The sequence below is a fragment of the Stigmatopora nigra genome, chromosome 2 (assembly GCF_051989575.1).
Source record: "Stigmatopora nigra isolate UIUO_SnigA chromosome 2, RoL_Snig_1.1, whole genome shotgun sequence".
In the NCBI taxonomy this organism is placed as follows: domain Eukaryota; kingdom Metazoa; phylum Chordata; class Actinopteri; order Syngnathiformes; family Syngnathidae; genus Stigmatopora; species Stigmatopora nigra.
The window spans coordinates 9,231,476-9,258,154 of NC_135509.1; the positions used below are offsets into that span (position 1 = coordinate 9,231,476).

The window sequence follows — 26,679 nt, forward strand, 5'->3', positions numbered from 1 at the left end:
AACATTGCTCTGGGACATTGCATTATATGCCTCATTGTTAGAATGACTAATGGTAGTCCTATAACAGGCGATTGTCCTGCGTTTCAGGTGGCCAAAGCCGTGTCGCACTCACTGAATAATTGCGTCAACTGCCTGCCAGGACAGAAAGATGTTGATATGGCTCTTCGGAGCATTGGAGAAGCCAGCAAGAAACTGCTGGTGGATATTGTGAGGCCTGCTTCATTATTATTTTGAGAGAAAAGCATGTGCAATTGGGAGTTTCTTCATACTTGACTGAAGATTAGTACTTTAGTTCATTTCATTCTGTAACCGCATCTAAATGATGACCGTTTGGGTGTGTTTTCGAAGCTTCCCCTTTGCAGTAAGACATTCCAAGAAGCACAGACTGATCTAAACCATACAGCAGCTGAGCTCAACCATTCCGCCGGCGAGGTCGTTCACTCCTCTCGAGGAACAAGCGGCCAGCTGGCGGCTGCCTCTGGAAAGTTCAGCCAAGACTTTGATGAGTTCCTGGACGCCGGTGTTGAGATGGCAGGACACACCCAAGTAAGTTTGTATACCAGTCGAGTGCGGAGTTTATTGTCACCTCCAATGAAGTCACCCCAATTGTCTATGAAAACAGAGCTGTTATACTTTTGTCATTTTATTACTTCCCTTGTCTTTAGTAATTGGATAGATCAAATTCATTTAGGCACATTGCTTTGCCCAAGAGCCGACAGTAATGAGATCTTGTAACGTTCATGTTCTGGTTATTTTGTTCATTAGTGTGGGAATATCTTTGGGGAGCTTTGCTGATGTGGCATGAAACTCAAGCATTAATAAACCTCAAACGGGGAGCAGGTGGTGGGCGGTCCAAAATTCATCATCTGCAAAATGTCCAATTCAATTGCAGTAACCTATTAGTTTATAATATCATGTCTGAACATGATCAATATATGATTCAGTTTGAAATGGATCTTCAAAATCACATATTTCTATGTATTGGCTTTGCAGAGCAGGGATGATCAAATCCAAGTCATTGGGAATCTGAAGAACATCTCAATGGCTTCCAGTAAACTTCTTTTGGCTGCCAAGTCTCTATCTGTAGATCCAAGTGCAGCCAATGCTAAGAATCTTCTTGCAGTTGCAGCACGGTGAGCCCTAGATTTATCATTTACCATTCCCAATGTAATATATGGACACATTTATAATGTGGTAGTGTTGCCCATAAAGGACTTTGCATAGGTTTTCTTTCCATGCAATTCTTGAATTTGAGCTTATTATATGGTGCAGGTGCCTTCTCCATCCAATGAATCCTAAATCCTATTTGAATTTGTAGCAGTTTGTGAAAAATATAACCTTGTCCGTTCAATGTTGCTTGGTGGAGAGAAGCCAGGCAGCTGCTCCCGTAGGGCTTTGGGCCTGACTGACTTCTCTCTGTCTAATTAGGAAGATGGAAGCCTTGGCTGGAAGCTGTCTTGCTCAGCAAGGCTGAACCATAAACCCGAGCAAATTCTGTCACTCCTGCACATGCCCGTGAATTGTTGTGCAAAGCTTTGTTCGCCTGTTGTGGTAAAGAAGCAAGAACTGGCAAATGTGAAGTGAAAAAGTTCCCTGTGTGTTTCAGAGCTGTGACAGAAAGCATCAACCAGCTGATCACACTCTGTACACAGCAAGCTGCGGGACAAAGAGAGTGTGATAATGCCTTGAGGGAGTTGGAGGTAGTCTTTTTTTTCCCGTACCATTACACCATAAGGCAATCTGAACTTAAGACAGATTGCTTGGGTGACTTTCAGTCTAATTTCCGATTCTAAAACAAAATCATTCATTGTAGACATGCTTAAATTAGCATTAAACCCAATTTAATTACGGAAATGAATTATATGATAATAAAGCTGTGCATTTTTAAAGTGTTGAATAACAAAGTGCTATATGGCAGTAAGCTCATTAGACTGCCTTTTTTCATATTTGATTCAGAATCTAATCAAACTGTCGTACGTTATCATTTCATTTATAATATTGTGTGGGTGTATATAGGCTGTCAGAGGGCTCCTAGATAATCCCAGTGAGCCCATCAACGAACTGTCCTACTTTGACTGCATTGAGAGCGTCATGGAAAATTCTAAGGTACATGTCTTCAAAATTAATTTCTGTACTGTATTAATGATTGAGTGGACCAACAACCGTAATGTTTTTCAACTTTGTTGTTTTGACTTTTCTTAGATCCTTGGAGAGTCAATGGCAGGAATCTCACAGCATTGTAAAACATGCGACGTGGTTGCTTTTGGGGATTGTGTAGGCGTGGCCTCCAAGGCCCTCTGTGGACTGACAGAGGCTGCAGGACAGGTGAAAAAAATGTTGTCTTCTTAAAAAAATAACTTGATGAATACCCATACTATAAGAAAAACGTAGGGGAATTTGTTACTAATTGGAAAATTAAGGCATTCTATAGTATTTCCAATGGAGAAAATGACCAGGAAAGGTGCTAAATATGTCTTCCAGGAAGCTTATACTTTTCTTCTGACCTATTAAATGTATCTCTTCTAGGCCTCTTATCTTGTCGGAGTATCTGATCCCAACAGTCAGTCAGGCTACGAGGGCCTAGTCGATCCCATCCAGTTTGCACGAGCCCATCAAGCCATACAGATGGCTTGCCAGAGTTTGGTGGACCCAACAAGTAGCCCCTCACAGGTAAGAATTTCCAAGATTTTGATGAATGTTGGGCAAAATGTCATCCAAAGGCCTTTTCTCTTAAATCTGACTCACTTGCCAATTCCCAGTAAGAGTGAAAAATAATGTCTTTACAAAAAGTTAAGGTCAAATACAAAAGATTTTCAAGTATTGATAGAAAACAATATATCATGATAATGTTTTCTAGTTGTATTGAACTCCCTCTATTGTCCTTTGGTTTTTCAGATCTTGTCAGCAGCAACCATTGTGGCAAAGCACACCTCGGCTCTGTGCAATGCCTGCCGTCTTGCTTCCTCAAAGACCTCCAACCCTGTTGCTCGAAGACAGTTTGTTCAATCAGCCAAAGAAGTGGCCAATACTACCGCCAACCTGGTCAAGACCATCAAGGTCAACTCCCCAACGGAACAAAACGTTGAGTGAAAATTTTAATATAATATCTCTTGAGGATTTCTGTGTGTAAATATTCAATCCATACAGCCATATTGTTGTCGTTTCATATGGAATGTCTTGTTTTTAGGCTTTAAATGGAGACTTTTCAGACGACAACAGAAATAAATGTCGTGTAGCAACTGCACCACTTCTTGAGGCAATAGAAAATTTGTCGACCTATGCCAACAATCCTGATTTTGCAAGCATCCCGGCACAAATCAGCAATGAGGTAACTATTCCTAGAAATACCTGTTTAAATCCCAAATGTATGTCATTTGTCTTCTGCTGAACACACATTTTTCACCTAAAACAGATTCTAGTGTTTGATAAGGGATTCTATTTTCAGAAACCTTCTGTTCCTAAATGTCATCATGTTGAGATCCCACAGCTAGTTCCTTAAAATAAACCTATTTAAGAAAAAACAGGAAGGTTTTTGCTACTAAATGTGCTGAGAATTTGAAACGTTTTCATTTCTTGTAACATTGACAGTTGGAATCTCACAAAGATACGATTCCGGGTTGTCAGTCAGTAGAAAAGTCCTCGCAAAGTTTTACAAAAGCTTTATGGCTGTAATCTGTTGGAGGGCAGTGTTTAACGGCACTCACGCCCTCACTGCTGCTCTAATCTTCATCTTGTTAATCTAATTGTCAAGGGAGGCTTTGCCTCGGATCATAAAGACTGAAGGTGTTTCTTCCAGTCTCACTGTAAAGCTGTCTTTCTAATCTCATTCCTATATTCGATTGCTCACTTGATCTCTCCACTGTAATGTAAGGAACAGTAACAAATCTGTATTATTAATATATAGCTAAATCCTCATTGATGGCTTTTCACTAGAGCTGTTATTCCACCTGCTCTAATGTTGGCTTTTCCACAGGGTTCAGTCGCCCAAGAACCAATTGTTCGTTCAGCACGCTCCATGCTTGATAGCTCTACTTACCTTTTGGAAACAGCACGGTCGTTGGTTCTCAACCCCAAAGATCCTCCCACTTGGTCTATACTTGCTGGTCACTCAAGAACAGTTTCTGACTCCATCAAAAGCCTCATTACTTCCATCAGGTTGGTTTGAAATCCATTCTCATTAAAAAATAATAAAAAATCATGACATGAAGTCATTTAGCACTATTCATGAGACGTGGATGAATCGAACAGAACCGTCACAGAATACAATCTGGACTAAGGTTTTTGGATTCAAAGAAAACAACTAAATAATATTTAACAAAGGGTAAAAATGACAAACTGCAACATCTCAATGGTCTTTAGTAGTATTTGTTATCATCTCACTGATTTTAAAGGTTATTTTCCCTCTTGTGTTTGCTGTCATGGTGAGCGTTCCTAAATTTTTGGCTATGTGATATAATTTTTGGTTTAGAAATGTAAAATTTTTGCAGAAAAGTTTCCAAAGATAGCACCAAAAACAGCTTGATCAAACAGTCTTCTATGCTAATATTATTCAGTTCCAATCACAGTATTCTTGTACTCGAGTCAATGCTTGTGCAGATACTAATCAGGATTATTAAACCAGTCTATGGAATTTCATTTCAGATTAAATTTGACTTTGTTGGTGCTAGTTAGCTTACTGTAGCGGAAGGCTGGGCTGAACTGTTGCCAGGCAACGTTGTGAAGCACTTTTCAGTCTGTAGTCATCACACTTCACTTGCTACATTGTTTAAGTAAACAGCTTGTAATAAACCCATGCTTGCCGATTTGTATTTATTCCTTTGTCAAATTATAATTAATTAAACCATTTGTAAATGACTTTTTAAAGAATAATAACAGAAAACAAAATGCCTTTATTTGCTTTTCTCTTCATTTGTATCATGTTATCCATTTCACACAGAAATGGAGTTAATACGAGTTATTCAACATTTGCACACACACAGACAAAACAAGCCTGCCTACATTTTTCAAATCTTATCCACCCTAGGGACAAGGCACCAGGACAGAAGGAGTGTGATTACTCCATAGATGGCATCAATAAATGTATCCGTGAGATTGAACAAGCTTCCCTGGCTGCTGTTGGACAGACCCTGCCCTGCAGAGATGATATCTCAATGGAAGTAAGCAGCCCATCAACGATGTCTTGTCCCGCGAGAGAAAGAGCTTAATGGGGACTCTAGTCTTTCTGTTGTGATTTATACCATAATTCGCCTTTGTAACTCACTAGGCACTGCAGGAACAGCTGACTTCATCCGTGCAGGAGATTGGGCATCTGATTGATCCTGTCTCTGTAGCCGCCCGAGGTGAAGCTGCCCAGCTGGGACATAAGGTGCAGCTCTGATATATCCCTTTATCCCATTTGGATTTAGATAGATAAAACTCCATCTTGTTCAGCAATCCCCTCCTGGGTGACTCGCCTACCCCTCATTTCACTTATAGGTGACTCAGCTGGCCAGCTACTTTGATCCACTTATTGTAGCATCTGTTGGTCTGGCCTCCAAGCTGAATGACCACCAGCAGCAGATGACCATTCTGGACCAGACCAAGACTCTGTCAGAGTCTGCCCTGCAAATGCTTTATGCTGCGAAGGAAGGTGGCGGAAACCCAAAGGTAACTAGAAAATTCCTTTTATGACATTTCAGTGGAGTCTTTACTCTACTGGATCCATTTTTCTCAATTCCTATTAGAAATTATGGCTATATTCGTCATTGGAATGGACAGATGTAGCCGTCTTTGGTTTAAAAAAAATGTTTCAACTATTCCAGGATCAGTATTACGCTGTGGATTCCCAATATTTCACTGTACAACTCAATTGGATGAATGTACAAAAATGTAAAGTCAAAGCTTTTAGTGGAAGTGGTGTCTGGAATTGGATGGGTGCACCCCCATCCCCACAAATGTTATATGCAGGAAAACACAAATGTGTTTGGTTTGATAGTTCTATTCATCAAATTTCTCTAAAGACTCCAATGTATTGGAGAAATTGTTTAAATTAATGAATTTGCTCTCTGCTTAATGTTCAGCCCTAAGACCATTCCTCATTTTATTGCGACCTGTCAAAGACTGTATAGCTGCACTTTTCTTCCTGCTCTTACGATGGAGGCAATATACACTTAAAGTAATTGGAATAATTTGCCTATTTTGTCACACTGTTTTATATGGGATCAAAGTAGAAATAAAAGCTAGAATAGTCACTTTTTTGGTATTATTTTCACCATTATCAGTGAGAACTACATTTGTTTTGCAGGTTGTACATTTTCTCTCTTGTTTGAAAATGTCCAGCTTGCCGGATTTTAGATTTCAGTCAATTAGAGACACACAGTGTCAGCTTTCCTCTAGTTATCACAGCAGCCTCAAAGAGACCTCCAGCTCAATTAGATTTATAGTAACTTTTGGTTTTAATCATCAACATCCTTAGGCGTCCCACACTCACGATGCAATCTCTGAAGCGGCACAGCTGATGAAAGAGGCTGTGGAGGACATCATGGTGACTTTGAACGAGGCGGCCAGCGAGGGGGGTATGGTCGGGGGCATGGTGGAGTCCATCGCCGAGGCCATGGGCAGGGTGAGAAGATGATGTTTGCCTCTGCTCTTATTCCCAACCTCATTTGTCCGGGTGATTTCACAGTGGGTGTGCTTAAAACATGTCCTTGTCGGTTACTCTCATTATTACTGAGAGTGAACAATTCATAATCCCCGAGCAAATGATAATATTAACAGTCACTTACTGGGAGACATGTCACTCTGTTGGTTTTGAAGTTAATAATTGACAGTTCACACATTCACTACACACTAGCAAACCTGCAAAATATAATGCAAATAAACACAAAGGTGTCTAATTTACAGGATCTACTAGTGTTAAGTTGAATTAATCATTAATAAATATTTTACTCTAATTTTTACGTCTGGAAAAGTTGCTCTATCAAAAAATATTAGCAATAGTCCAGTTAGCAGACAAGAACATTTTAAGACACTATCTTTTTTTAATCTCGTATTTTATTACACTGTAAATTTAAGTACGAGATGAGTGTCTGATTTATTGTTGATTTATTTCAGTATCTTATTCAAATATGTCACTTTTATTATTGTTTTTTTTCTTGATCTCTAAAATAGACCCTTGTTAGTTATACGGGTTTATTCATTAGCAATGTTAGAGCAAAGAATCCACATTTTGATAATAATGACGTTCTCCATTGTCATAGTTGGATGAAGGAACTCCCCCTGAACCCGAGGGTTCCTTTGTTGACTACCAGACCACAATGGTCAAGTTCTCCAAGGCCATTGCCATCACGGCACAGGAGATGGTAAGGCCCTTTTTCATTCTGTTGATTTTCTAAGCCTCAGAGACATTCACTAGCTGAAGAGTCTATCTCATTCTGACTAGATGACCAAATCAGTGACCTGCCCTGAAGAACTCGGCGGCCTTGCCTCTCAGGCGACGGTGGACTATGGGCAACTTGCACTCCAAGGACGCCTAGCCGCAGCCACTTCAGAGCATGAAGAGGTCAGAAGTCATTTTCTTTCCTTCTGAAGAACGCTGCAGGGAGCTTATGAGAGTGTTCTTTGAAACGACACTCTGGAATAGCATATTTTTGGAGACAAAATGCTTTTGCTCACACTGATACGGCCAGATGTTTGTTCTGCGATTATACCCCTCCCGCATCGGTTACTTAGCCTGAGTACCCACACAGCCAGCCAGTCATTTCTTCAAGTTTCTTCTGTTGTCTGCAGAAAAAAGCTCTGTATGGAAAACATCACGCTAATAAGCTCACGGCTCTTATCGGTAACTTGTATACAACAGGCTCTGCCAACCCTGCTGGTTACCATAGCAACACATTACCTCGACAAGTCTAAAAGCCTATAGTGATGCTTATAAAAGAGCACCCACCCACCCATGTATCTCAGGCTATAAATTAAATGAGACTTCCAGTTTTCTTTCCAGAGTGTTTTCTATCATTTTCTATCTGCTTGTTAAAAGAGAAGTTCAGTTAAGGAGTGGGTGCAAACGATTTATGATTTCAGGTTGGATTCCAGATCAAAACACGCGTACAGGAGCTGGGCCATGGCTGTATCTCCTTGGTCCAGAAAGCTGGAGCCCTGCAGCTCAGCCCCACTGACAGCTTCTCCAAAAGAGAGCTCATCGAGTGTGCACGCTCAGTTACAGAAAAGGTACCACACTGGGCCGCTATCTATTCTATTCGCTGTAGCGTCACATTAGGATTTTCAGTTTTTGTTGTTTTTTACGTCTGTCCACTGTTTTAAAATTATATTTGGGTGCAAAATCCACAATTGATCTTGTTTTGCAACATAGGTTGGATTGCTGCCAGCCAATTCTAGTCAAAATGGATTAACCGTCTATCTTTTTGAATGGCAGTCAAAAAGTTATCATATTTCTGTCAGTCAAACGTTATTCATTCTAATTCTCACATACACAAACACAGGCTTCCTCTCGGCTAATGTTATGCCTCTCTGAATTTAACAAAACTCATTCTGATAATTAATGTATTTGGTTTATTTTGTTATTGTTACATATAGTATATTCTGAACTGTGTAAAAATGCACTTTATATCAACTTACAAGGAAGTAGTAAAGTTAGTTTGAATCTTTTAAGAGCTTAGAACATAAATGTGATGTTATTTTGGGTGATACTAAAGGGCTTTCTTTACCTTAGCGGTAATGCATGTCATGAGAGTAAAGCGATCCTTACCTGCACCACTGCGCATTGAATAATAATTGTAAGGTGTCCCTGATATGACCCTGGTACCGACAAGTTACGTATTCGAATCACACAGCATTAGTAGTTGTATTTCACTAGAAGACTTTCATCAGCGTTCTCACCCAACTTGATTAATTTTGAGGTTTTTCACTTGCTGATGTGAATCTTGTGGCTCGTTCAAGTGTTTCTCTCGGGGCTCTTGCTTTGCTTAGAAGAGATATGCTGGCAGAGTTATGTCACTTGCAGAGGCTGGATCATAATCATGTTTTGATTGTAGTGGACTCCAGTTTAATGCATGTTTAACCTTGGGTCTATTTTTTACTCCCATATTTTGCAACTCATCATTTACTCAATTTTCAACTCATTTAAAGCTTCATCATAATATCACCTTTATTTTAAGGAGAAGCTAAATCCACTTTTAAAATGTGAAATTTGTGTGATTGAACTATGACTAATATACAAATGTCCAATTGTCCTATAATGAGAGTCAGCTGCAGTAAAAATTGTCTGACGTACTTGATTGACATTTTAAGAGAAACATTCAATTAAAAATTCTATAGTTGTGTGGTGGAGTGTTATTACCAGTAAGGATAGAACAAGAATGAATTACTGATAATTCTTAGATTCTTTGATTATAATTTTTAAATTTCTAATTTGTGACCACAAAAAAAGCTTATACAATAATTTACCACATCATTAGGTGGACATTTGTTATAGTTATGATAAATTGATGGTTTGCATGATGGATGGGGGTCTGTTTTCTTCATCCAAACCTCTACTAAACTGTGGAAGTATAATGAAAAATGTGTTTTTATTATTATATAATTGCAGTTATGCAGCCCTTTCTATTTTGCAGGTGTCATTGGTACTATCGGCACTACAGGCGGGCAACAAAGGTACACAAGCATGTATCACTGCAGCCAGTGCTGTTTCTGGCATCATCGCTGACCTGGACACGACCATCATGTTCGCCTCGGCGGGAACGCTGAACCCTGAGAACGAAGAGTCATTCGCTGACCACAGGTGTTGTTGACCTTACCACATATTAATCATGCAAATAAAGCCATTTAGCGATTAAATCGGTGGTGTAGTTCAAGAGTACTTACCACTCCTGCAAGGAGCAAAAAGGTCTTGCTAATTATCTCCAATCCTCCCTCAAAAGAAAGTGTTTTTTTTTTGTTATGTGCCCTCGCGCAAAGAGATTGTGTCTGCTAGTTTTATCTCAGCAAATGTCACTTCTCTATTTTGTCAGTAACTCGAAACAGAAAACCAATATTGCTGATCAAATATTTCTAAGCAAGTATGACGACTTTGACAATGTGCCTCTTCTTCTAGGGAGAGTATTTTAAAGACGGCCAAGGCTTTGGTGGAAGACACAAAACTTCTTGTGGCTGGAGCTGCATCCAGCCAAGAGAAGTTGGCCCAAGCTGCCCACTCTTCAGCTAAAACAATCACCCAACTTACAGAAGTTGTCAAACTGGGAGCAACTAGCATGGGCTCAGAAGACCCTGAAACACAGGTGACCTTTAAAGAATACTATAGTAATAGAGCCTTTTTACTCTGCCTTCTGTTCTGCTCCCAAAAGCAGTTCTATAGGCAAGGACAGAGATGAATAGCATAAAGAGTATAACAAGTAAAATATGACTGGGTTGAAAGACAGATGAGCAAACAGCGTGAGGCCAAGCAGGTGCAGAGGAGCAATAATAAGGAAAGAGACAACTTGCAAATTGGGGTTTGAAAAGAAATTACACTCCAACTCAAGCCAAGAAAGATGAAAACCTCAAGGACAAACAACACACATTAAGACATTGCAAGGCAAACCTGGTAGCTTGATGGGTGCTCTCATATAACAAGAAAAGCCATTAAAATACATGAGGCTTCACCACAAACATGAAATATGGGGTAACAGATAAGGACAAGAGAGGACCTAAAATGTAATAAATCAGACATGAATGCATGCATTTTCCCAGCCGCTTCTTTTTACAAGGTTTGCGGGGGTGCTGGAGCCTATCCCATCCGAAACAGACACCTAAATACGCTCAGGCCAATGGAAACAATAAAAAATATGGGTTGACTAAAACAGACATTGACAATCTCAATTGACTGAGCTAAAATAAACTCACTCATCAAGAAACTTAAAAAAAAGTGTGTTAGGAGCTGATTGATGAGAAAGCAGACAAACCTGATTAAAATGACTCAATTCTCTCCAAGTAATCAAGAACACAGGAAGGCAAGAGACTTGCCAAGGGTTCAAAATGGCCTTTGACGTTCGACTTCATCTTTCTTTCTCAAGACATCCTGACTAGACTCGAGTGAATAATGGCACACAAGGAAATATTTTTTCCCAGCCTGGTGCTGATACTTCCGCGCTACCACCCGTTATGTTTTATTGATTCCAGTTTCATGTCTTCAGGTGGTTTTGATCAACGCAGTACGTGACGTAGCCAAGGCTCTGGCTGAACTCATCAGTGCGACCAAGTGTGCCGCAGGCAAGCCTGCTGACGATCCGTCCATGTATCAGCTGAAAGGCGCTGCAAAGGTAACCGAAGTAAACCAATGTAGCATATGGCTCCCATATCCGTTACCAATCTTATATTTCACGACGCCATTAGTCGTGTTTCTCCATTCTCACACTTTCATTGAACAAACATATATGAAAAATTCAGATGATGTATACAGTGTTCCCTCGGTTATCGCGGTTAATGGGGACCGGGACCACCCGTGTTAAGTGAATTTCCGCGTCGTAGGGATGCCCCTTCAAAAATGCTTAATTTGAATTTATACAGTATTGTATACTGTACACCATATAGAATACGGGTAGAGAGAGTGAAATTCATGTTATAACAAAAAAAATATAAAATATGTTGTCTCAATGTAATATTTGTATTACCCCCCCCCCCCCCCCCCCCCCCAAAAAAAAATACCGCAAAGCTCTGATTCCGCAGTGGCTGAACCGCGAAATAGCGAGGGAACACTGTACCTCATTTTTCTTTTTCTCATTTAAATCTCACACATTCTCAGTTATAGTGTGAGAATATTCTATTTAAGGAGAAATAGCTCCACCTCCTGGTTTGACTACAAGCCTTTTGTTCAGCTCCATTCCTTTTTATTTGACAGGTCATGGTTACCAACGTGACATCTCTTCTAAAAACCGTGAAGGCAGTGGAGGATGAAGCCACTCGTGGGACGAGGGCATTGGAGGCCACCATCGAGTTCATCAAGCAGGAGTTGACAGTAAGACTGCCTGACAGGCTGGATTTATTCTTATGTGGTGATGGAACGTAGCTTTGCAGCGAATTCGCCTAAAAGGGGGTCAAAGATATTTATTAGTCAGAGCAAGCAGAGCAAAATGTTACAAATCCTTATCATAGCCAGCACCAGCCCCAATTTCTTTAATGTCTATAAAACTATGTCTAATTTATTGTCTTTGTTCTGCTCCTCAATGTTGTATGTATGATTCTTCACCATCCATCGCAGGTATTCCTTTCCAAAGAAGTCCCAGACAAGCCCACCACACCTGAGGAGTTCATCCGAATGACAAAGGGCATCACCACGGCGACAGCCAAGGCAGTGGCATCGGGCAATTCAACTCAACAAGAAGATGTGATCGCCACAGCCAACTTAAGCCGCAAAGCCATTTCAGATATGCTAACAGCCTGCAAGGTTCTTATTCAAATGAGATTTTGTACATGAACACATGAGATACAAGTGCATGCCAGATTGGCTTCTTCACAATGAAGAAAAAGAAAACAACATGATGATATGCCGAGTAGTAGTACTCCCAATTGTAGATCTTATTTCAAAATGAATTGTATCCGTGTTTTCTTTTGGCTATTTTAAGCTGTGTGAGATCTCAATGGATGGTGTTTATTTTGATCTCCCTTGATGTTTCCCACATTTTTTTTTGACAGAAAGCAGCACACCACCCAGAAGTGAATGAAGACTTAAAAAACAAGGCCCTTCAGTATGGCTGTGAATGCACCACAGGATATGTTCGACTTCTGGAACAAGTCCTTCAGGTTGGTAATGAAAAAGTCACATTTGTTGAATTTAATTCTAAAGCTTGCATTCAGAAATACGAATTTCATAGATTCTTATTGTAAAATATTTATCATTAAATTCTTTTATCCTTTTATTTATGGCTAAACTGCCTTCTACAGGCAAAATGTATTATCCGACTCCCTGAAATAAAAAAATTAAAAAGACGAATTTTTGAAAATATTCACCCACTGCTCTGCATAAGAAGTGGTTACATATATTACAATAAACATGTGGTTTAATTGTCCAAAACAAACTCATTTTAAAGACGAGTGCTTTCATGAATTGTTTTTAACATTGCAAGTGCTGTTGCGTAAGTGCCCTTTTCAAAATATATTTTTCCTGTGAACACCATCTTTTTGTATTTATGCAATAAAAAAAACTTGAAACCGTAGCTTGTTTCACAATATCTATACATATATATATTTCAACTTCAATTAATTTTCATCAATATTATTTGCTCTTCATGCACACTCTGCCATAGGAACATATCAAGAGACATTAGTAAACATTTCTGAACATATACTTTATAAAGTCCTTCCTTTGTCATGTTTAAATGTCACATTATTTGCTCTTTGTATCAACAGTGACTTATTGTACCCAACTTATTAAAATTCAAATAAACAAGTATAGTTCTCTTCAACTTAGAGAATTGAAGCAGAGAAGTCTTGGCCAGCTGGTAATCCCCTTTATAATTTGTTTTCCCTCTGCGCATGTGTGTTTAGGTGCTGCAGAGACCCACGTCCGAGCAGAAGCATCAACTATCTGTCCATTCCAAGCATGTGGCAGCATGTGTGACAGAGCTCATCCAGACAGCTGAGGCCATGAAAGGTGACCCCGACGTTTACACTCAAATGCTTGCCTTCTCCCACCCCTTTTGTGGCCTTTTAATATTCCAAATCTTCAGCTTCCTTTGTAAATGTCCAATCTCGACAATAATTCTGTATTAACACTGCGAGCTGAAAACATCCCATTATGAACTCAATTTCATAAACAGGATTCCAGAGACATACCCGAATAAAGTGAAGCTGTAATCCTCTGCGCTCAAATAATATCTTTGTGTATCATTAGATTTGCCACTAACAGTATTGAACTGTATTAAAATTTAAAAAAAAAATTAAAATTTTACAAATTGGACCAAATAGTGAGTGCGTAGCAAAACTGCTCTGAATTAAACTCAGTGCAAATACGTTGGTGTACTGTGAACCTTCACTACTGCGTCTGACAGCAGTAATAGATAGTGTTTGAATGGCAATTATATTGCAGAGTGAAGACTAAGACCCAATGGGGCTATCCACTTTATCTCTCTAACGTCTTATGTGCTCTCTCTTCCCCTCACCCGTCTTCTTCTTTCTACGCTGCCTCAGATGGAGGTAAGTGGGCTGTGGTGTCTTCTTCCTTGAATCAACTTTCATGGCATGTAGAGGGGAGGTAGAGTGGAGGAATATAGACGGCTGAACGCGTTGTGGGGGGTGTGCCGGGCAGATTTCCCCTGAGCTCAACGTAATCTAGGAAAACACAGTCCCATCTGCCTTGCAAATCTGTTCCCAAAGTGCTGTGTTTTATTGACCTCTGTAAAAAAAAAAGGCACATCAAAAGTAAACTGCTTGCTTTACTTTCTCTTATTTACCTTTTGGAGGCCTTGCAGCAAAGCACCCACTGTTGAATGTTTCATGCGTTTGTGTTGGGAAATAAAAGCTTTTTTTGTGAGTCAGCACTGAGGATAAAAAATACATATGCTGGTGAATTTCAGGATCCGAATGCGTGGACCCTGAGGACCCCACCGTCATCGCGGAGAGCGAGCTCCTCGGAGCAGCGGCATCCATTGAAGCTGCGGCCAAGAAACTAGAGCAGCTGAAGCCCAGAGCCAAACCTAAGGTAGATGCGACCTTCTCGGACCTTTCCACCCACACACACATTCACAGGGTTTGCTCACAAACAGCATTTTACTTTTAACACGTTGCCATTTATAGATGAACGAGATCTGCTCGAAAAATGAAATAGTTTTAGATGTATGTATCTTCTACAACAGATATAAAGGCAACAGAGGAAGGAATACATCTGTCTGTCTGCAAGGCTTTATTCAAATTTGTTACTTAGGTGGTGTATGTTGGCCAGGGAAAGAACACCTTTATATTTTTGAATAGAATTGGCCGACAAATGGTCTTTATAATCGACAGATGATAGCTTTTAAGATATGATTTTTATCCTCATTCCCATCACACAAGGCTTCCCCTTTTACCATGGAAACCAAACAAACGCTATGTAAACTTCCTTCAACTTTCTTATTTTGAGCTCCGTTGCCCGGAGACCTAATTATCCTGAGGGGTCTTTAAACTTAGGTTGAACTTAGTTTAAATGGGTAATGGACTGTCATGCCCCTTTCTTTCTTAAAGAGTGGGCCTCTGACTTATTAAACATATTTCCTTTTGTATTGTTAATGTTTCTTATTTAAAACCTAAGCAGAATATCCCACCTTCGATGCTATGTATTGCTTACTTAACTGTGTTTGAAAAGTAGATGGGAGATGATTAAATCCTCTTGTGTGTGTTGTGCAATGACATGATTGTGTTTTTTTTTTTTTTTTGCTTTGTGGATTTTTTAAATCCCTTCCATCTTCCTTTTGTGGTTTCCTATTTCCCTTTTCCTCTTCCAGTGCCCTTAGTAATTGTCAGATCAACCTCTTGTATGTGTGCCATATGAAGAAACACATATTTAGGTCAGCCTACTTTTAATAAAAACCTAATGCTCTGTCTCATACTCTAATTCCATGAGGGCATTTATTATCAGGCCTCTTGTTTTTTTAATATAAGAAGATTAGTCAGTCTTTTCCTCCCCTTTTTGCAGATGTCAGTGTCTCCCTCTAGTGATTTCATTTGATACATACAAAGACAATTTCAAGGGGAAATATTGCTAGATGTTTCCTAATTTAATCCTCAATTACTAACTCTATGTTTAGAATGGAGATACTATTTTAATTGAATTGGAATCATCGTAATTGATGTTTGAGTTAGCTTTGACTGACTGATTTTTGTGCGGAAGCAGAACTAATGAAGTGGCAACACTCTTATGTTATTTCAGGAGGAAAAGACTCGATAAAATAGTGCCCCAATTTCATCGCAGTGTCGTTTCCATCAAACCTTTTTAATCCTCTTTACTCTCGCTCCTCTCTGCTCCTCATCAGTCATCCGTCCTCTCACCCTCAGTTGGGGTATGGGAGCGGGTGGGCCCAGGTTGCTTCCCCCCCACCCCGACATGCATGTCTCCCCGCCTCCTGACCCCCCCTCCTCCCTCCTCAAAGCCTTTGTAGACCTGGACGACTTCTCTGCAGGCCTCTGTCTGATATGTTTGATATATTAGGTTGTTATTCAGTCCAACTATATATCAAACATATTCCTACAGTGTCCCGCCATGTCTCCTGCCACTTGTGCCTTTTGTGTTTCTGAAGATTCTGGGTGTACAATCATGTGACCTTTCCTTGACTTTTCCCTAAACAAATAGTCTTTAATACAATCATATTTATGTTTGTGTTACGTTAAAATATGTTTTATATGGCTTTTGGTGCTTTAAAAATCATTATTTGAGGGCCAGGTTATTGTTTTAGACAACGTTTTGAATATTCTTCATCTAGTCATTGTGTTACGGTATATAAATATATATATGCAATATGCCAAACTGTGTTTTCCATTGCAATACTGCTTCGATTACTGTAGTACTTGAAGTCTACATGGCTGTAACAATGCCTCGTACAGTGTTTGGATTGAAAAAGTCATGTACTGAAGCTAGATGTCTAAATTTTGCTGTTATTTGATTCACAGCAGGCCGACGAGACGCTGGATTTTGAGGAGCAGATTCTGGAAGCAGCCAAGTCCATTGCTGCGGCAACCAGCGCGCTTGTCAAGTCCGCATCAGCAGCTCAGAGAGAGCTGGTGGCACAGGGCAAGGTCAGATCAGAATAAATCATCATAATAAAACTATAAAGGTTTGTAGTCAATGGGAATCACTCATTTATTGACCTTTTATCAATCTCAGGTTGGATCTAACCTAGCCAACGCGGTAGATGATGGTCAGTGGTCACAAGGACTCATATCTGCAGTGAGTATTGTTGCCTTAACATCAGTTGGAGAAGAAAGCTGGGTGTAATCAGGTTTTTTTTGGACGCATGACTTGCTTAAGGCACGGATGGTTGCCGCAGCAACGAGTAACCTGTGCGAGGCGGCCAACGCGTCCGTTCAGGGTCATGCCAGCGAGGAGAAGCTCATCTGTTCAGCCAAGCAGGTGGCTGCTTCCACAGCTCAGTTGTTGGTGGCTTGCAAGGTGAAAGCAGACCACGATTCTGAGGCTATGAAAAGATTACAGGTGAGACATATTGTTAAAATGAAGCCACTTAAAAGGTGTGCATATTAATTCATTAAGTTCCGTTGAATGAAATAGACATCCGATCCATTTGAACTAGGGCTGGGGACTCCAAATTCAAAGGGATTGGATGTCTAGTAGTGATAAATTAAAATTGATAGCAGAAGGATGAAATCACCCTCATAATAGGACAGCAATTATCGTACTGAAAGAATTCTTACTGGCACGTCATTTTTTTTTAAAGGCTGCTGGCAACGCAGTAAAGCGAGCCTCGGACAATCTGGTCAAGGCGGCTCAGAAAGCAGCCTTCGACAAGACAGAAGACGACAATGTAGTGGTGAAAACTAAATTTGTTGGAGGTATTGCTCAGGTGAGACATTCGGGCAAAAAAAGTGTACAAAAAAAAAACTAAAGATGCATTTACAGTCAAACACTGGCAGCTGTGGTTGCCAGAATTGAGGTGTTGAAGAACAGGTAAACGTATGAAAGTGTTACTCAAACATCTACAGAAAATACTGTCAAAAGAAGTAGTACATTTTAACTTTTGTCATGCATGCTTTTGCGATGAAACTAGAGTAATATAAAATATTTACAAAAAATATACCATACATTTTACACTTACTAAAGCACTACATTGCTTACACACCTATTTTGCAGTTTATCCCAGTAACATTCTGGCTACCACTATTGTATCATAAATGTCATGTTTTGTTTACAGTCCGTGTAATATGTGTTATCTCAACTTACATGTTATTTACTTTAAGTAACGTCTTTAGTAGTTGCACCTAGGGTCATGTAGGGCTATGTAAAGTCATTTTGAAAATTAATATTTAAGAGCTAAGTTGTCTCTCCTTATTTTTAGATCATTGCGGCTCAGGAAGAGATGCTGCGGAAAGAGCGCGAGTTGGAAGAAGCCCGCAAGAAGCTGGCGCACATCCGACAGCAACAGTACAAGTTTTTGCCCACCGAGCTGAGGGAAGACGAGGGTTGATGTCCGGACGAAATGGGACGCTCTTTTCTACTCTCTCGTGTACCTGAGGATTAAACAGCACTTGAAGCAGGTCTGTTTGGTAAGACAACCAAGTGCCTGTGCTTTGTCTTGTAAGTGTGTGTGTGTGTGTGCGTGTGTGTGTGTCAGTAACAGGCACCATAAATGATGGCAACATTTCAGACATTGCAATTAATTCTTGTGAGAAACGTTGCTTTGTGGGTGTCACTGCGTCATTAACGTTATAAAAATGATGTGAAGAATGCAGAAAAGCTCTAAATCTGTCTTGTTACTGAATGTTTTATAGTCAGTGTGTGAATAATAGTGAATAAGATCGTGACAGAGTGAAGCTAAGGGTCCCATAGCTTCTAATAATATATTTTGAAGGACCAAAACAAAGGCAGGAGGAGGGAGGGCTCACTTCACCACTAGCTTGCATGCACGATCTGATTTATACATATCAATAAAGCTTCTGACCAATAGAGTGGTAGATGATACATTAAGTATAATATAAAAATGAAGATTTCTTTAAGGAAAAAAATGAGAGAAATGGCCATCTTGACCTAAATAAATTATTTTAATGGGATATTATAATGTTTGAAAATGTACATGTCTTAGAATAATCAAAAAATAGTTGCATTTTTAAGAAAAAATCTTTATGAATTTTGGGGCTGCCAGTAAAACTAAAAGAAAATGTATATTTATTCTTGACTGATATTTTACAAGGAAGTTTTTCAATATGAGTGAGCAAGAAAGTTGTCTTTTATGGTGATCAAGTTAATCTGCTTGCTTATTACATCACTCACACAGAATAGTGCAAAAATCTGAAGTAAAGGGTGGAAGAAATTAAATGTAAAATACTAATCAACATCTGATTTGTTTTGATTTTAAAATATATCTAAAGGAAACTTTTTGCAACCCATTTTGAAGTGTCACAGTTTAAGAATGAGTTTACCACAATGTTTTAACTACTCATTGTGCATGGGAGATTTAAGATATGTATTTTTCACCACTACTTTTTTTTCCAAATTGAATGACCTCATGGTCATTCTAATGTACTTATAGCAAATAATATCTGCAATCTATCAGCAAAATTTATAAGACACAAGTCATTTCAAAGTACTGATTAGCAATATGTTATCATGAGTGATTAACTACCTGTGCAACATCAAAAAAATACTGCATTGTATTGTATTTCAAAAAAATACAGCAAAAAAAACAAAAATGAAATAAGCAATACCAGCATTATGTAAACCCAATTGCATGCCGAATCCTATGTGATTACATGCTCCAAAAAAGTATTAAAAAAAACATCTATAATGCAAAAACTGTATACACTGAAATATGGTAAAATACTGTAGTTCTATTTTTGCCATGAAAACTATCATTCCTTCTACCAATGGGCATTTTACATTCATAATAATTTAATTTGAGGAATACTAATCTTTTTTTTTAAATGACTAATGAATAACTATGACGGCTCATACCAAATGCATTAGTGGATTAGCGTGTGTCAAATATTTTTGCAAAGTTTTGTGAGAAAAAAGCTTTTCTTAATATCAATAAGTAGTATTAATGCACTGTAATATTTGCAGGCACATTTCATTTGAACTTCTAAATTTTCAATGCATGCAGTCAATGTTAAAATGCTTATTTTTCTTAGATCTTAAAATCCACAGTGTTTAATTCATAAATGGACCAAAAAAAATCTGCACTGATCAAATATCTGTTATGAATTTTGCTGGTCAACTCATGAAATTACTGAAATATCAAACATTTGAAAGTTTTTTGTGAGTATTGTGCATTTAAACCGTAAGAGTCTCATTTGTCATATTAAATATTTTACTTAAATAGTAAAAATACACAGTTGAATACAGGCAAATGGTTCCTTATAGGCAAATAAGCATAAACGTTTATCTTCAATAATTCATTGTACTAATACACTGGCAAGCTGTTGTAGGTCTTGCACTGTTTTCGGGGAATACTGGCAGGTTATCTGGAATGAAATTATTAGATGCCCTGAAATCATAGTTTGCAATCTAGGGCATTCTTTCACAATGGAAAAAGTAACAAACTAAGCTGTAGTTTAGGCGCCGGCTTCAGGACATCTGAATTATTGGGAATTTCCGAGCGGGATCGATCCTGCGTTGTGACTTAGTGCCTTACTTGAGTGTGTCGTGCACGCAGCTGAAGATCAGTCCTTGAGCCTTGACAACTTTTTGCCATTCCCCGTCAAGGCCTGAGCGCAAGAGGAGTCCTTTGCCATATGATCCAATGCCTTGGTCAGCTGGCCTATACTTGCCTATAATTGTTATCATGGATACCTTGAGATTTAGAATTTTGGATGGAATACTAACTGCATTCCTTGAGCATGTTTGTCGTTAAAGTTATGAGAAGTCGTGTTAAGGAGAAAAAATGATGACGTTGGGCTCTTCTTGTTTCCTCGTCTGTCAACTAACCAACTTAAATGTCTGTTTTTACCAGTAAAAAAGATAAACTGTTGTGAAAAGGTTTGAGGCCAACATGAGTTAAGTTGTTTTAAGTTTTATTTTTAATTATTTGGAAGTAGTAGTAAAAGCGTTAAGAGGACATAGACACTAAGTTTTTTTTTTTTAAATCAAGGTACAGTTTTGAGTTGGTAAGTTTTTATTTATTTATTTGTATTTTTGCCCCGCATTTAAGTTAAAAAAAAATATTGTTTGCTAAAACAACAAAGCTAATGATGGCCTAATGTTTTGCCCAACACTTTGTGTCTAATGCCTGAATGATTTGTTAAAAAATATTCAAGCAAATGTTGGAGTTCTGAATTGATGTTGTGCGAAACCACGTTTAGTTTGATGACTTGATGCTCTATGTATAATATTTATCTGGTCACAAAAGTATTTTTTGTATTCATCACAAAATAAAAACAAAAATCATAATAAACCCATGCTTCTTTTTTTTCCTCCCCCATTTAGATAACTTTCCACATTCTTTCCAGAAGGTGTCATCAGTGCTCTGTGAAGTTGTGTTCTTGGAAGTCGTTCAAATGGAAGGATTGGCAAGTCAGACCAAATATGGTCATAGTGATAGCTTCTTTTTTTATGTATGGCAATTATAATTATGCTCCCATTCTCGTATTGATGTTTAAACAAGAAAATGTCTTCATCCATTTTACATTAAGAAGTTGCCATGAATCATGACAAGTGTTTTTTCCCAACCTTTCCGTCCTTATTGGGGTGCTACGCACGTGGGAAGGTGCAAGGCATGTAAAGGATGTTCAGTGGTATTCCATCATGTACTGAGACATCTTTGTGAACACCATATTTGGTGGTCTGCACTCATCCTAAGCAAGCAGACACACACAAGAGAGGAGAGACTTACATCATAAAGATTATGCTCTGGCTTCTGCCATCGTAACCTTTGGAGAGAATAATGACAATCAGGAAAAATATTGGGAACATTTGGCAATTATTTGCACTCGTATTCACAGCTTTGGACAACTCGAGTCGTCATTGAACCTAACATGCATGGTTTAGGACAAGGGTGGGCAAAGTTTTCGCCCGGGGGCTACATTAACTTTAAAAATTTGACAGATGGGTCGGGTCAGCACAAGATACGATACATGTAAAAAAGTGCATCTGTTAACAGTTCATATGAAACAAAAACAGAGAAAAAGGACTAAAGTATTAACATACTCATCATTAAAATAAAAAGTATAAAGTACAAAGTCAAGTAAAAAGGAATGTATTAAGTATTAAAATGTCATTTAAAAATAGATAGAGGGGCTGTAAAACAAACAAAAAAACAAATGAGAGTGGACAGAACTACTGTCATTGGCTTCTGGGTGATGGCACCATCTTGGGGAAAGAATAAAACATTATTTGGACAACGTCGACGGGCCGGATTAAAAAGCCGTATGTGGCCCGCAGGCCGTAGTTTGGTTTAGGATCATTGAAGGAAGTCGGAGTACTCAGAGACTCCCAACAGGAAGACCAAAGCCGGGATTTGAGCCTCATATCTGGAAAGCGGGCGTGTTAACCACAAACTGCCACACTGCCTACTTTTCACATTTAATCCCACTAAATTCTTGCGTTAAAATGCTTGTCTGCGGCAAGTCGAGGAATTTTCCAGATGACAAGTAACACGTGTCTTTCCAAGCTGTTTTGTTCAGGAAGTCGTAATAACCCAGAAACATGGACCATGTAGACTAGGCCTAAAACGGTTCAGAGTTTAAGATTATGAAGGCATGTTGATGGCTTTTTTTTCACTGCCGGTCTCTTCTTGTCAAAATGGATTGGATGTCTGTCGACGTCAGTAGCGCTGAAACACGATTGGGCGTCGATAATAAATTTGTCATATCATGCTTTGCTCTCTAAGACAGACCAAATATTCATCATATAAATGTTGTATATTTCACTGCAAGCCCTATAATTTTTAGCATGAAAAAACGGAAATGCTCTGATCTAGGTTTCTATAATACGAATTTCAAGCGGAAGTATTTTTTTAACATTCAGGGCCTTTCATGTGATGTCATCTTTATGGTGGTGAATTAGTCAATTTGTCCCAGATTAAATAGGCGGAACATTGTGGGTAGCCGGTGGTGTTTCACCGTCTGCTGTGTGTGTGTGTGTGAACGCTGCGGTAGGTTTCCTTAGCCAACATGTAAGCAAGGATGCAACAGTATTTCTCCGTCAGCAATGACAGCACGGCTATATTGGGATAGGGCTGAGACTTCAACTTCCCCATGCTAAATTTGGACAAGTAAGAGTGAGAATATCTTCGCAATTCCATTTAACAGCCATTAATCGTAGTTCTTAACAGGGTTCCTTATGATTCTTTTTTTTTTAAAGTACTGTTTGTCACAAATTAGTGCTGTGTAATGACAAGTAAACCACCTATGCCGATTGGAATTGATCTGTAAAGCCTCCCGGGATTGGAATCGCAGCACAGTGAAATGCAACACTTGGACCATCCGAACATTCCTAAGTCTTAATTTGGAAACTTTGCTTCAAGCTCGTTAGATGACCAACAGTCTTGGGCTCCACTCCCCATTTAGAGCTGAATAAACAGTCCATCCACACACGGTAGTTGTGATACAGTGTCGGCATTAGCAGGGAGACCACTTCAATGTGATGTCCCCAATAAATGGCTATTTGACTAGAAAACCTATATATTTTTTTTCATTCCCAAAAGATATCATGTTTTGCGAGACACTTGTTATCCATTGCAAATCTGAACATTAGGTTTTCCCTTAAAGGGACGTCTCTTTTATTATTTTTATTATTATTTTAATTGCAAAGTGCTATCAGTACACTAATCAGTATACAATAGTACTTATCAAGTATCTGTTTGGGCCCATATTCATCATGTCTGCTTTCTTACTGCTATGTTCCAGCTGCTGTTTTTGTTTCCTGGCCTTACCGACTGTTCACTTTCTGAGACTGACATTTTTCTTTTCAATGGCCACGCCGGCCGGTCAAACGTGTCTGCGGACACGGTTCGAATGCAGGTGGAGCGGAGATGTAGGCATTCCTCAACGTGGCCAAACCGCTGCGGCCCACTCGCTGTCGAAGTGAAACCACAGTGGAATGTCTCCATCGCCTTTGTTTCCCACGCAAAAAAAGTTAAGGCTATGCTTGATGTAAGTTTGGTCATTTTTGTGGGCATGTCCATTTCCTCCGATGATTGAAGAAAGAATCCCTGAATAAAAATAGGCTTTGATGGGTTGAACTCATTTACTGCAATAAAAGGTCATGTTTCAGTGGCATTGACAGGGATTGATGTCTAATTAATTTGAACTGGAAGGGTTGGCAGTGATTATTTTTAATCAGCCTCTCCACAAGACCTTTATTGCTGTCAATGGCAACCGATGTGGTAAATGAGGTTCACCCCAAGTTTATATAGCAATGGTAGTAAAGCATTTTTTAAATTATAGTTAAGATTTAGTAGTTTCAAACTTTTTTTTACCTCTCATTCAGTAGGTTTTACATAGTTTTTAGAGTGGATGTTTTCATTTATCTAGCATTCATAAATTGTAGTACTTTTAGTCAAATTAGTTTTAGTTTTTCATACTTTTTTGTCAGATGCAGGATTCAGAAAGAAAAATAATGTACATTTTTAATAGATTCCACCAAAAGATCTTCAAAATTAACACAGGAAAAACTACATCACATTAGGCTTAAAGAGCACATTAACATTTTGCAGTCCTCTGCAACTAAAAGACATATCAAGCACAGACCGTCTTTTGGACCGCACAAAGAGTCCCAGTAAGTCTCCACTGTCTCTGCTGCCTATCTGGGTTATACACAGTGAGAGAATAAGACTCAGTCCATATATGGATGCAAATATGATAGTCACTCTCACGAATACTTCTCGCCCCGTGACACTAGAAGTAAATGATTTAAGGGTAAATATTTCAAAAGAGCTCTCAACAAGCACACGTGTTCTTGTGAGATACTTTCTACACGTGGTGAGTGCGTGCAGCAATAGTAATTAGTTTAAGATGTGGGAGACATTAATCATGTTTATGTCAATGGTTGGTTAGCATACAAAGCCAACAAGGCATTTTCTAATGACCAAAACAAGTGTTACAAGTATTCTAGTATAATTTTTAGTTGATTATGAATAACTAATGTACATAATTTGCAGTTTTAGTTGTAATTTTATAGTCTCAAATGCCAGGAATGCTTCATAAAAAAAGTGTAAAGTTGTGTAATGTTGACCCAGAATTACTTCAATTCCTAAATTTAAATGAAATAACAAAGTGGTCCTAATTTATATTCAAGAAGCTATTTTTCTTTGAGTAAACATTGCTTGGAAGCCTGCTGTCCGAATTAATTACCAATATTTTCACGTCTTTGCTAACAATCCCTGCGAACAAATAAACCTTGAAATAGATATTTTAGCTAAAATGACCTGTCAGAGCTAGAATTGAATTTTCCGCAAGGAGTGCTGCTTGATTTCTAAATGAATCATGACTGTTCCCCTCCGATGAGAAGAACCCCCTCTCCAACCACCCACTCCTTTTTTTCCCTCTTCTTCCAGCATTCTCGGTCAAAGCCGAGTGAGCAGCATCAGATATGGCCGACATTCCTGCTACTTGGTGTGTCCCCATCTGTTAGGGAGGAACACAAACAAACAGTATAATGGGAGCACCCCCTCTTTCAACCCCTTCTAGAAGCCACAAATATTTCACAAACCTGACCTCTCGCCACATTTTGTGTCTGCAAAACTGCCAACCTTCACTTTGGGTCGAGTTACTGCAGACCTCAGCCTTTTTTTATTTAGTTTTTTTTTCCTGTCCATTCAAAAGGCGACGCTCTCAAAGCTGTGCAGCTCATTTAACCAATATTCATTTTCACACATTTTCAGCAGGATAAAAAAGGTTCCTCTTACTTGTCAATTTCCCTTGATTTCATATTGTTCTAGCCAAGAAACATAGCATAATTTCCAGACTAGATGTCCTTCCAGATGTCAAATTAGTCCTGCCAAAAAAAAGCTGTAGTGGCCTCACCATAGTCCGCACAAGCTTAACAGTTTTTATTTCAGTTAATGATTAAATCAACAACATTGTGTCCAGATGGATGATTTTATCAAAAGAAACCAAAATATATATATTTTTTCCATTTTTTTTTCCAGCATCAACAACCTTCATAAACCTAAAACTTGTACATCTCAATTGCAAAAAAAGTGACGAGAATCTCTTACATTATCCAAAAATAGTTAGTTAGTTACTTAGCTACCTTGGTTCCAATAATTGACAATACATCATTGTAAATGAATCTATAAACTACACTTATGACTTTTTCTATAGACTTTCTTGGCAGGATACTTCAAAAAGAACATAGACATTAAAACCAAAACTGGGCCTCTTTTTTTATTACGTTTGGCATGCTAAAAATCCTCTAAACAGTGGGAGAGATGACAGATCAACTCGTCTAACAGCATTTCACTTGTGCTGCGCTACAAATCTTGGCAGATTTTCACTGTCTTCAAAGCGGCACCTGCATTGGAATAACCTGTCCTTCAAAGTCAAAGAATTTAATTGACAAAATGCCTCAAACTCCAATTTTTAACTTTATTCTGACTGAACTTACAAGCAAGACAGTGAATTGAACTCTACATCATTTCAAAGGGAAAGTCGCTGTCGAGCAACAAAGTCGTTTGTATCAACAAACAATCTCAATAATCTCAGAATCCCAAATCCCCCAACAGTGTGTTTAACATGGAGCAACGCCACTGAGCAGTATTCTTTCTCCGTGAGTTACACCTTCACTGACAGATAGCCTTTTCACCATGCGGTATTGCGTGTCAGAGCCTTACTGCGGCAGTCCAGCAGTTCCCAGAGTTACTCTCACTTACAGCCAAGTACAGCTCCCAATCTATTTAAATGGATCATCGCTTTGATTAAACCAGCCCGCATCCCTGACCCAGCAAGGCTTCAGTTACAACTTGGGCTATGACATGCACTCTGATTATGCGCCGCCTAATGGTTATGACCCTGCATGGCGCTATCTGATTCCAGAGTATATGTGTATTTATATATTTATATATCTGGTCTGAG

General features: G+C 38.9%; 1 protein-coding gene across 7 annotated transcripts in view; it reads left to right on the forward strand.

Annotated features, from left to right (window-relative positions):
• The window catches only part of tln2b (talin 2b), a 65,652-nt gene extending 44,593 nt beyond the window's left edge, over nucleotides 1–21,059 (forward strand). For all 7 annotated transcript variants that reach the window (XM_077712262.1, XM_077712264.1, XM_077712263.1 and 4 more), the window contains 30 exons: nucleotides 88–207; nucleotides 349–546; nucleotides 994–1,133; nucleotides 1,607–1,700; nucleotides 2,017–2,106; nucleotides 2,203–2,325; nucleotides 2,527–2,670; nucleotides 2,896–3,081; nucleotides 3,188–3,328; nucleotides 3,974–4,155; nucleotides 5,024–5,156; nucleotides 5,264–5,365; nucleotides 5,476–5,646; nucleotides 6,455–6,601; nucleotides 7,239–7,340; nucleotides 7,421–7,540; nucleotides 8,059–8,205; nucleotides 9,609–9,775; nucleotides 10,088–10,271; nucleotides 11,166–11,291; nucleotides 11,870–11,986; nucleotides 12,230–12,415; nucleotides 12,664–12,771; nucleotides 13,516–13,621; nucleotides 14,544–14,668; nucleotides 16,609–16,734; nucleotides 16,823–16,885; nucleotides 16,967–17,149; nucleotides 17,391–17,516; nucleotides 18,009–21,059. In XM_077712262.1, coding sequence (XP_077568388.1) covers nucleotides 88–207; nucleotides 349–546; nucleotides 994–1,133; nucleotides 1,607–1,700; nucleotides 2,017–2,106; nucleotides 2,203–2,325; nucleotides 2,527–2,670; nucleotides 2,896–3,081; nucleotides 3,188–3,328; nucleotides 3,974–4,155; nucleotides 5,024–5,156; nucleotides 5,264–5,365; nucleotides 5,476–5,646; nucleotides 6,455–6,601; nucleotides 7,239–7,340; nucleotides 7,421–7,540; nucleotides 8,059–8,205; nucleotides 9,609–9,775; nucleotides 10,088–10,271; nucleotides 11,166–11,291; nucleotides 11,870–11,986; nucleotides 12,230–12,415; nucleotides 12,664–12,771; nucleotides 13,516–13,621; nucleotides 14,544–14,668; nucleotides 16,609–16,734; nucleotides 16,823–16,885; nucleotides 16,967–17,149; nucleotides 17,391–17,516; nucleotides 18,009–18,137 — 4,086 coding nt within the window. In that variant the 3' untranslated portion in view covers nucleotides 18,138–21,059. The remainder of the gene's footprint in view (nucleotides 1–87; nucleotides 208–348; nucleotides 547–993; nucleotides 1,134–1,606; nucleotides 1,701–2,016; nucleotides 2,107–2,202; nucleotides 2,326–2,526; nucleotides 2,671–2,895; nucleotides 3,082–3,187; nucleotides 3,329–3,973; nucleotides 4,156–5,023; nucleotides 5,157–5,263; nucleotides 5,366–5,475; nucleotides 5,647–6,454; nucleotides 6,602–7,238; nucleotides 7,341–7,420; nucleotides 7,541–8,058; nucleotides 8,206–9,608; nucleotides 9,776–10,087; nucleotides 10,272–11,165; nucleotides 11,292–11,869; nucleotides 11,987–12,229; nucleotides 12,416–12,663; nucleotides 12,772–13,515; nucleotides 13,622–14,543; nucleotides 14,669–16,608; nucleotides 16,735–16,822; nucleotides 16,886–16,966; nucleotides 17,150–17,390; nucleotides 17,517–18,008) is intronic.
• The last annotated feature ends 5,620 nt before the right edge of the window (nucleotides 21,060–26,679 follow it).